Genomic DNA, 12,132 nt, shown 5'->3' on the forward strand with positions numbered 1-12,132 from the left:
AATTATCTTAAAAATGCCATTTTGTCTGCCTGGTAGTGTGCTCAGTACCAGGCAGACTTCCCCAGCAGGCACCACGTCACTGATGCCTGCTCGGGGCTGACTTCCGCCCTTAGTTCTCCTGACAGGGTGCCTCCAGCTGTTTCACCACTACAACTCCCAGCATGCCCTGACATCTATTTGCTGTCAGGGCATGCTGGGAGTTGTAGTGGTGAAACAACTGGAGGCACCCTGTGTTGGAAGACACCAAGCCCCCGACCAATATCGCCCCCCTCACCTGTGCCGGACCATGAGCGGGGGTCCGTAGCAAGCAACAAGCGTGTGCCCGGCCTCCTGTCATGCTCCTACACTCTGGAAACTGTCTCTATGTTTCTGGAGGATTGATAGTCCTCCAGAACCATAGAGAGTTACCAGAGTGTAGGAGCATGACAGGAGGCCGGGCACACGCTTGTTGCTCAGTGTGTGATGGGCCCTCCTGTAAATGGCGCCCCCCTCTCTTTATAACGCGCTCCCGGTAATGACAGGACACAGCAGTGAGGAGGCGGCGTATCCCCATAGGAGCCACGGCTGTAAGGAGAGGTAAGAGCCACGTGCCTCCCTGCTGCAGGGAGAATATGCAGCAGGGAGGCGGCCAGTGTGAGAGTCCAGGGAGCCAATGCGCAGCCCTGGATTTCACTGTGCTCGCTCTCGCCTGTTTGATTGACAGGCGGGAGCGAGCACCGCAGTGACTGGAATTTCGACTCATTGCCAGGCTCAAATGAGACGAAATTCTGTAGTGACGTCACTGCCGAATGCATTCGGCCACTAGGAGGGCGACCCCTAGTGGCCGAATTTAAAAGTGATTTTAAACTGGTTTAAAATCACTTTTTTTAATTGAACTATATTAGAGATATGTTGTAGTACTTAAGTACTACAACATATCAATTTCTTTTATTTCATGACAGTGCCCATTTAAGTAGAAGATGTACTTGCTATTTGCAGACAATATTCAACATAAAAAGCTAGTGTGCAGTCACTGTTAATATGCATGCATATTTGTACGATACTTTGTATCTCATCGCTCCCGGACACTGATGCGCTGAACCTCACGAGGATGCTGCGATCTCCTCCTGTTGCGCTGTGAAATCCCACAGTGTGTTAGCACTGAGTAGCTGTCTTGGCATGAGACAGCATCACCGGAGACTCTGCCGTCTCCCACAGTGGTGATGCTGGTAGATGGTGGGTTACGGGTGGTGTTGTCACAGCGGTTCTGCGGGTAAGCATGTACATGTGCCGGTGGCGTCCTCGTGGCAGCGAGGCGCGGATGTCTCCTTCACCGGGTGTCGGGTGATTGACAGTTTATTTTCCGGTATCGGACTGCTATTTAATGAGCAGGGAAAGTACACTGGTGGTCTCAATAGGTATTGAGGTATCATACTTATTCTTAGCTGCTGAAGAAAGGACTGAGACAGTCCTGAAACGCGTCCAGCGTCCCCTCAATACCTATTGAGACCACCAGTGTACTTGCCCTGCTCATTAAATAGCAGTCCGATACCGGAAAATAAACTGTCAATCACCCGACACCCGGTGAAGGAGACATCCGCGCCACGAGGACGCCACCGGCACATGTACGTGCTTACCCGCAGAACCGCTGCGACAACACCACCCGTAACCCACCATCTACCAGCATCACCACTGTGGGAGACGGCCGAGTCTCCGGTGATGCTGTCTCATGCCAAGACAGCTACTCAGTGCTAACACACTGTGGGATTTCACAGCGCAACAGGAGGAGATCGCAGCATTCTCGTGAGGTTCAGCGCATCAGTGTCCGGGAGCGATGAGATACAAAGTATCGTACAAATATGCATGCATATTAACAGTGACTGCACACTAGCTGTTTATGTTGAATATTGTCTACAAATATCAAGTTTATCTTCTACTTAAGCATTGAAGTGCTAACTACCATGATAGCAGGACTCATCTGAATGGTTGCTACGGGTTACTAACCTTATGGTTGCCATTGGTTACTAAAATACCGGAATCTGTCTATATTAGCAGGACTTTTTCAAGACAGGAGATAATTGAACATTGTGGATGGACTAAGACTCTCCCACCCAGATCCCTCTCTCTCTATATATGTTTATGGTGGTCTCTAGATTTTATATTTTTTAACAATTTGACATAAGTATTTTTTATAATTTATATACTGTACTATACATAGTTTTTAATAGTTGGTGCTGCGCCTACACAAGGGCCCTGTGAGACGCAGTTGCTGCTATTTATCTTATATTCTATTGTCACATTATATATAATTAATAAATGGAAATATTACTTGAAACACAACCTGTCCAGTTGTCTCAAACCCTGAGCCCTAATATATATATTTCTACAGATAAACTACATTCTGACACCTTGGGACCCAAGTTCAGCTGCACAGGGGCCCAGCGTGAGAGGGGGCCCGCTGCCCTCTCCAGGTCCGGCCCCAGAGGCGAGCATTAGGCCACATACCACCGCATACTCCCCGACCACAGCAAGTTTGACAGCACCTGGATGGACGCTGCGTTCAACCACCCTTGCAGCCAGTGGGTTAGGGGGGCCAGAGGGGGCCACGGCCCCCCCTACATCATGATTGACCCCCCCCCCTTGTGCCCCCCCTAGCAGCAGTAGGTCACTAGCAGCTCTCATGGCCACCAGTAAGGGGCCCGAGCCCCCGCTGCACCCCCTGCCCCCCGGAGCCATCTACTCCGCCATCCTTTTTTTAAATAAATCTGCAGCCTGCAGCCCTGTCACCACGCAGGGGCCGCGCTATGCAGACTGGGAAGAGCAGACAGGAAGCTCCTCCCCCTCTCTCACTCCCCTGTATACTGGAACTTGTGGAGCAGGCCCGCTGTGTGTATACAGGCCCGGACACCACCAGTATGGAAGACTTACCTGCCCAGTGCCCACTGCTCATGCTGCCCTTTTAAAGTAAGTAACTTGCTTGGGGGAGAGGGGGGAAGTTGTAGGAGACAGTGGGAGATAGTTCAGTGTTTCCCAACCAGAGGGCCTCCAGCTGTTGCAAAACAACAACTCCCAGCATTCCTTTGGCTTTATGAGCATACTGGGAGTTGTAGTTTTGCAACAGCTGGAGGCCCCCAGGTTGGAAAACACTGATCTATCTATCTAATATCTATCCATCCATCTATATCCATCTATTTATGCATCTATCTATCTTTCTCATATCTATCTATCTATCTATCTCATATCTATCTATCTCATATCTATCCATCCATCCATCTATATCCATCTATTTATGCATCTATCTATCCTCATATCTATCTATCTATCCTCATATCTATCGATCTATCCTCATATCTATCTATCTATCCTCATATCTATCTCATCTCTATCTATCTCATATCTATCTCATCTCTATCTATCTCATATCTATCTCATATCTATCTATCTATCTATCTATATCATATCTATCTATCTATATCATATCTATGTATCTATATCATATCTATGTATCTATATCATATCTATGTATCTATATCATATCTATCTATCCATCTATTTATATATGTATCTATCTTTCTATTTATCTATCTATCTCATATCTATCTCAGATAGATGAGAGATAGATGAAAGATAAATAGATAGATATGAGAGATAGATAGATAGATGATATATAGATATATAGATGGATATGAGATAGATAGAAAGATAGATTAATAGATGATAGATAGATAGGAGATAGATGAATAGATAGATGATTGATAGATAGATAGAGCAGTGTTTCCCAACCAGGGCGCCTCCAGCTGTTGCAAAACTACAACTTCCAGTATGCTCATAAAGCCAAAGACATGCTGGGAGTTGTCGTTTTGGAATAGCTAGAGGCCCCCTGGTTGGGATACACTGATCTATCTATCTATCTATCTAATCTCATATCTATCTATCTATCTATCTATCTAATCTCATATCTATCTATCTATCTATCTATCTAATCTCATATCTATCTATCTATCTATCTAGCTCATATCTATTATCTATCTATATATCATCTATCTATCTACAAAACTAAAGATCCAGCGGCACTCCCAGATAAGGTGCAAAAACAAAGTGTTTTATTCCCCCATGTATGTGTGACGTTTCGATAGCATCCCGCCATCTTCATCATACGTACAGTTGTACATTCTGTAGTCTCTGTGACATCACTGTGCTTCATAATAAACTGTGACATCACTGCACTTCATAATAAACTGTGACATCACTGCACTTCATAATAAACTGTGACATCACTGTGCTTCATAATAAACTGTGACATCACTGTGCTTCATAATAAACTGTGACATCACTGCACTTCATAATAAACTGTGACATCACTGTGCTTCATAATAAACTGTGACATCACTGTGCTTCATAATAAACTGTGACATCACTGCACTTCATAATAAACTGTGACATCACTGCGCTTCATAATAAACTGTGACATCACTGTGCTTCATAATAAACTGTGACATCACTGTGCTTCATAATAAACTGTGACATCACTGTGCTTCATAATAAACTGTGACATCACTGTGCTTCATAATAAACTGTGACATCACTGTGCTTCATAATAAACTGTGACATCACTGTGCTTCATAATAAACTGTGACATCACTGTGCTTCATAATAAACTGTGACATCACTGTGCTTCATAACAAACTGTGACATCACTGTGCTTCATAATAAACTGTGACATCACTGTGCTTCATAATAAACTGTGACATCACTGTGCTTCATAATAAACTGTGACATCACTGTGCTTCATAAACTGTGACATCACCGTGCTTCATAATAAACTGACATCACTGTGCTTCATAATAAACTGTGACATCACTGTGCTTCATCATAAACTGCGACATCACTCTGCTTCATAATAAACTGACATCACTGTGCTTCATAATAAACTGTGACATCACTGTGCTTCATCCTGTAATTTGATGTCAATGTGTATAACAACCCTGTAGTGACATCACAGTTTATTATTCTTGAATGCTGACTTCACTGTGTATATTTTCCCGGTACAATGACATCACTGTATAGTTACCCTCTACTGTGACAACACTGCGTTTATTAACCCTGTAGTGGCAAAACTGTTTATTGTCCCTGTACAGAGACATTACTGTTTATATTAACTCTGAACTGTGATGTCACTGTGCATATTTACCCTGTATTGTAACTCGCAGTGCAAGGTAAATATGTACAGTGGCATTAGGGTATACAGGTTTAATATATACAGTGATGTCACAGTGCAGTGTAAGTATCAACAGTGATGTTGCAGTATAAAGATAACACAGTGATGTTATAGTTCAGAGATAATATACACAGTGATGTTATAGTTCAGAGATAATATACACAGTGATGTCACAGTACAGGGATAATACACACAGTGATGTCACAGTACAGGGATAATACACAGTGATGTCACAGTACAGGGATAATACACAGTGATGTCACAATACAGGGATAATAAACACAGTGATGTCACAGTACAGGGATAATACACAGAGTGATGTCACAGTACAGAGATAATACACAGTGATGTCACAGTACATGGATAATACACAGTGATGTCACAGTACAGGGATAATACACAGTGATGTCACAGTACAGAGATAATACACACAGTGATGTTACAGTACAGGGATAATACACAGTGATGTCACAGTACAGGGAGGGATAATATACACAGTGATGTCATAGTACAGGGATAATACACAGTGACATCACAGTACAAGGATAATACACACATAATATACAGAGTGATGTCACAGTACAGGGATAATACACACAGTGATGTCACAGTACAGAGATAATACACACTGTGATGTCACAGTACAGGGATAATACACACAGTGAGGTCACAGTACAGGGATAATACACACAGTGAGGTCACAGTACAGGGATAATACACAGTGATGTCACAGTACAGGGATAATACACACAGCGATGTCACAGTACAGGGAAGGATAATATACACAGTGATGTCATAGTACAGGGATAATACACAGTGACGTCACAGTACAGGGATAATACACAGTGATGTCACAGTACAGGAATAATACACAGTGATGTCACAGTACAGGAATAATACACAGTGATGTCACAGTACAGGAATAATACACAGTGATGTCACAGTACAGGAATAATACACAGTGATGTCACAGTACAGGAATAATACACAGTGATGTCACAATACAGGAATAATACACAGTGATGTCACAATACAGGAATAATACACAGTGATGTCACAGTACAGGGATAATATACAGAGTGATGTCACAGTACAGGGATAATACACAGTGATGTCACAGTACAGAGATAATACACACAGTGAGGTCACAGTACAGGGATAATACACACAGTGATGTCACAGTACAGGGATAATATACACAGTGATGTCACAGTACAGGGATAATATACACAGTGATGTCACAGTACAGGGATAATACACACAGTGATGTTACAGTACTGGGATAATATACACAGTGATGTCACAGTACAGGGATAATACACATTGATGTCACAGTACAGGCATAATACACAGTGATGTCACAGTACAGGGATAATACACAGTGATGTCACAGTACAGGGATAATATACACAGTGATGTCATAGTACAGGGATAATACACAGTGATGTCACAGTACAAGGATAATACACAGTGATGTCACAGTACAGGGATAATACACACAGTGATGTCACAGTACAGAGAATACACAGTGATGTCACAGTGCAGGGATAATACACAGTGATGTCACATTACAGGGATAATACACACAGTGATGTCACAGTACAGGGACAATACACAGTGATGTCACAGTACGGAGATAATACCCAGTGATGTCACAGTACAGGGATAATACACACAGTGATGTCACAGTACAGGGATAATACACACAGTGATGTCACAGTACAGGGATAATACACAGAGTGATGGCACAGTACAGAGATAATACACAGTGACGTCACAGTACAGGGATAATACACAGTGATGGCAGAGTACAGGGATAATACACACAGTGATGTCACAGTACATGGATAATACACAGAGTGATGGCACAGTACAGAGATAATACACAGTGACGTCACAGTACAGGGATAATACACAGTGATGGCAGAGTACAGAGTTAATACACAGTGATGTCACAGTACAGGGATAATACACAGTGATGTCACAGTATAACCATCTCACAGCCGGACCACCATGTAATTTCAGCAGAAAATAAAGCAGGGCCTCATGTTCAAGTTTCGCCTAAGGCCTCACAAAGTCTAGAGCCGCCTCTGGTCGGCCCTACCATGGGACCCGGTGGGAACATAAGTCCCAGGTGGCACTTTTCAGGGGCGGCATTTTGCTGCCCCCTTTTTTTTTTTTTTTGTGCCTAGTAGGTTCATGGTAGGGTTGGCGCCGCTGCTTCTCACTGTTCTAAAGCAGCTGCGGAGTATAATAGCGCAGCGGGCACTTTAGACCGACCGGGGTCTGACGAGGGACGTTGCACAAGTGACGTACTTCTGCAGACCCGCTCAGGAGGACGTCAGTGACGTCACTCGTCAGGCCGCTGCCGGAGAGGATAAGCGCTGTGCAGGGCAGGTAAGTGTGTCTCTGTGTGTGTCTGTGTGTTTGGGGGGGCTATGGCTACCTAATGTGAGGAATCTATGCTACCTAATGTGGGGAAACTATGTTACCTAATAGGGGGAATCTGTGCTACCTAATGTGGGGAAACTATGCTACCTAATGTGGGGAAACTATGCTACCTAATGTGGGGAAACTATGCTACCTAATGTGGGGAAAGTTATGCTACCTAATGTGGGGAAGCTATGCTACCTAATGTGGGGAAACTATGTTACCTAATGTGGGGAAACTATGTTACCTAATGTGGGCAAACTATGTTACCTAATGTGGGGAAACTATGTTACCTAATGTGGGGAATCTGTGCTACCTATTGTGGGGAAACTATGCTACCTAATGTGGGGAAACTATGCTACCTAATGTGGAGAATCTATGCTACCTAATGTGGGGAATCTATGCTACCTAATGTGGGGAAACTATGCTACCTAATGTGAGGAAACTATGCTACCTAATGTGGGGAATCTATGCTACCTAATGTTGGGAATCTATGCTACCTAATGTGGGGGGCTTGAATGAGCTGCGGCATATGGGAGGCCTTAATAATTAGAAACTTATACAGCAAGTGACATATGGGGGTCCACCTGAGTAAGTGACACATGGAGGGGGGGTGCTGAACAATTTATGTTTGGGGGGGGGCACAGGCACATTCTTTGCACAAGAGCCCTCTGCTGTCTGTGTCCGCCCCTGGGTAGAGAATAAGGGGTAAAGTGGAACATAGAACAAATGCAGTTATTTTTTTCTTAATTTTTTTTTAATGAAGTAAACGAGATAAAGGTAAGCAATGACTTTTCCTCAGTCTGAAGCGCGGTCCTCATCGGCAGGAAGCAAAGAGGAGGAGGAGGATGACGGAGGTTCTGATTCCATCTCTGCTTCTTTTTCGTCCCTCTCTATATATAGGGCCGTGGCCATGAAGAAGGCCCCTCCGATGACTGCCATTATGGTGCAGGTCATGAGGGCATACTCCAGGCTGCGGTATTTCAGAAGAGGGGATTTGGCATATCCTAGTTCGTAGGTGTCAGATATCAGGCCGATGAGGTACGGGCTGCCGGCGTCACCTAGGAGGTGATAGATTGTCATCTGCACGGCCAGGGCTGAAGATCTCCTCCACGGAGTTACTACTTTTAGTATAATGTCAGATATGAGGGTGAAATTTACTGACAGAAGCGTCTCTCCGATGAAGATGAAGATGTTGGTGGCAACGAGGCTGATGTTGCCAAAAGTCAATGCCAACAGAAGAAAAGGGGCGGAGAGCATCATCGCGCATCCACACACAAGCGGGTCCGCCCGTGGGTTGGATTTGCGATATCTTTTACTTATCTCCGTCCCTGCTACAACTCCCAGAATGCCGGAAACGACTGTAACCACACCAAATATTAGGATGTCGTGATAGTCACACGGTTCAGCGCGGCAAGGGTCCTTCTCTTGTAGGAGTGTTCGTGCGTGGGTCAGGTATGACGGACCCCATACACCTATGGCTCCCACTATGAAGGATACAGCCGTCGATCCCATGGTGGTTAACATGAAGCTTCGATTTTTAAATAGTTTTTTCAGATCTGTCGCCCATTTGGCAAACTTCTGGGATTTGTTGTTCTTCTTCCCGTTTGTAGTCGTTCTTGGAAGCTCCTTTGTGACCAAAATCATCAAAGCCACAGCTATGAGGCCCAGGCCAGGGGTGACCCGAAATGCCCAGTGCCAATCGCCCCTTGCTGCATCAGTCACTTTGGGCCCGATGATGTATCCTAGTCCGCAGCCTACAGGTATGACGGAGTAAAACACGTTCAGCATGCGGGTCCGCTGGTCACTTGTAAAAAGGTCTGCAATGATGGAGGGGGCGATGGTGCAGAAAGTCGCCTCTCCGGCTCCAACCAGTCCACTCGTCAGCAGGAAGAGCAGGAAGTACCCGTCAGGGATGAATGACAGGGTAAGTGTCATGATCAGCCAAACGATGACACCTGCGCAAACAGTATATTTCTTATTACAGTGGTCGCCCAAATATCCGGCAATTGGTGCGACCAGCACGTAGCTTCCAATGAACAATGTATTCAATAAGCCGGACAGACTAGCATTGGTGTCATATGCTTTCTGTATATAAGGCAGCACCCCCGCCACGCTGGAGCGATTTGCATAGATGAGCAAATTAACAAAGGCGAGGATCACTACGGTGATGATGGAACGTGCGGTGGACATCACGCTTAGAGATGGCAGGTTCTGCCTCTCAGGGATATCGCCCTTTTCTACATCCATATCACTATGGTCCTCCATTGCTTCTTCCTCCTCCTTCAGCAATGGTTCTTGTGGAGAGGCCATGGTCACAGGTCAGAGCCTGAAAACACTAGAGAGAGAGAGAGATAAGTGAACACATTAGACAACATGTCATCATTCCTGTCATTATACAATAGATCCTTCATACAGAGCAGAAATGTCCAGCACAGAACCCCAAGATAACACTAAGACCATCGCAGCCTCAGAAGAAGACGCTTCTCTATAAGTGTTTTATATGGAGACGTCTTCCCTGAGGTTACCAATGTCTGATAACCCTGAACCTGTCCAGTCCTAATAATATCTGATAACCCTGAACCTGTCCAGTCCTAGTAATATCTGATAACCCTGAACCTGTCCAGTCCTAATAATATCTGATAACCCTGAACCTGTCCAGTCCTAGTAATATCTGATAACCCTGAACCTGTCCGGTCCTAGTAATATCTGATAACCCTAAACCTGTCCGGTCCTAGTAATATCTGATAACCCTGAACCTGTCTGGTCCTAGTAATATCTGATAACCCTGAACCTGTCCGGTCCTAGTAATATCTGATAACCCTGAACCTGTCCGGTCCTAGTAATATCTGATAACCCTGAATCTGTCCGGTCCTAGTAATATCTGATAACCCTGAACCTGTCCGGTCCTAGTAATATCTGATAAACCTGAACCTCTCCGGTCATAGTAATATCTGATAACCCTGAACCTGTCCAGTCCTAGTAATATCTGATAACCCTGAACCTGTCCGGTCCTAATAATATCTGATAACCCTGAACCTGTCCGGTCCTAGTAATATCTGATAACCCTGAACCTGTCCGGTCCTAGTAATATCTGATAACCCTGAACCTGTCCGGTCCTAGTAATATCTGACAACCCTGAATCTGTCCTAGTAATGGCAGATTATAAGGGCTTGGCTGTATGGTCACTGGGCCATGTGAACTTCATGCTGTAGATACAATTGGGCTATCCTGCTATATACATTTACTAATAATAAACCTACCCAACCTGATTGGGATCTATCCGTCCCCTATATGACTTTCTGCCACTAGTTGATTTGAAAATTTTCCCTTTCGGAGTACCCGGAGTATTTCTATTGTTAGTACACACAGAATTCTATTATATAATATTATATTTCGGCCCTAATCTTTCTGTCATTCTTTTACTACACCACCAAATCTTTCTCATAGACTTATATCTTTTAGAACTTCATGAATTAGGACTCTTTTTCTTGGGGGCTTTTTTGGGCATAATTGCATTTTAGCAGTTTTGCAAGAAAAAGCTCTGGTCATGATACTATCTGTGCGTTTTATTATGTTTAATGCCTAAGCCAAGTATTGTCACAATGCTATGAGGGAATATAACTTTTGTTATTTCTTTTGGAAATTAATTTCTTTTTTTTTGCTAAAAAAAAAAAAAAAGCAACAACAATAAAAAAAAAAACTGTCAAACAAAAAGCCCTGTGTATGTATGAATAGAAGAGGCTGAGACTTACCTTGTGGTTCTCTCTCAGACAAGGAACGGTCAAAATCTTGAATTCTCTATCGCAAATAGAAACTCTCTAAGAAACACTTTGCACCACAGGTTGTGACTGCAAAACACACTGAAGAGACTGCAGCCGGCGCGCACCTCCTTGTACAGCTTACGGTGACATCATCACAAGCATGTGTGACATCACAGGGTTCTAAACCATCTTCAGATATGTGTATATCTGTATAGTAAATGTGAGTAGCCATATTAGTCCAGTGATGCAGATTGTAATACCTTTTTTATTGGACTAACAGAATTTTGTACAGACAAACTTTTGGGATTCCTCCCTCATAATTTATAAAGTCCTTTGATCATTAGTCCTTGACTATTGGACTTGATAAAGGGAGGAATCCTGAAAGCTTGTCTCTACAAAATTCTGTTAGTCCAATAAAAAAGGTATTACAAGATACTGCAACATTTTTTGATTTGTGTGATATATATATATATATATAGTTCCAAGCGTGAGTAGGTGCCTCCAGCTAGGGTCCGTGTCCAGGATTCTGCATACGTAGTTCCAAGGAAAATGCTGTGGCACTCAAGGTATGGTGAAAAAATTAAAACTATTTATTCATCCCAAATGTGCAAAGAGCAACGTTTCAATGGTCTCACACCATCATTATCAAGCCACTTGATAACGATGGTGTGAGACCATTGAAACGTTGCTCTTTGCACATTTGGGATGAATAAATAGTTTTCATTTTTTCACCATACCTTA

At 43.7% G+C, this 12,132-nt stretch overlaps 1 protein-coding gene and 1 long non-coding RNA gene across 2 annotated transcripts; one reads left to right on the forward strand and one right to left on the reverse strand.

The window, feature by feature from the left end:
• Positions 1 to 474: 474 nt before the first annotated feature.
• On the forward strand, positions 475 to 11,587 carry LOC130277717 (uncharacterized). The gene is made up of 2 exons (XR_008845548.1): positions 475 to 576; positions 11,472 to 11,587. It is a non-coding gene; the product is annotated as an uncharacterized LOC130277717 (long non-coding RNA).
• LOC130277716 (protein spinster homolog 1-like) lies at positions 8,414 to 11,437 on the reverse strand. Its single transcript, XM_056528432.1, has 2 exons — positions 11,383 to 11,437; positions 8,414 to 9,965 (listed from the first exon to the last, which is right to left on the reverse strand). The coding sequence occupies exon 2, from the start codon at positions 9,938 to 9,940 to the stop codon at positions 8,426 to 8,428; it is 1,515 nt and encodes a 504-aa protein (XP_056384407.1). The 5' UTR covers positions 9,941 to 9,965; positions 11,383 to 11,437; the 3' UTR covers positions 8,414 to 8,425.
• Positions 11,588 to 12,132: the final 545 nt, after the last annotated feature.

The sequence above is a fragment of the Hyla sarda genome, chromosome 6 (genome assembly GCF_029499605.1).
Source record: "Hyla sarda isolate aHylSar1 chromosome 6, aHylSar1.hap1, whole genome shotgun sequence".
Classification (NCBI taxonomy): domain Eukaryota; kingdom Metazoa; phylum Chordata; class Amphibia; order Anura; family Hylidae; genus Hyla; species Hyla sarda.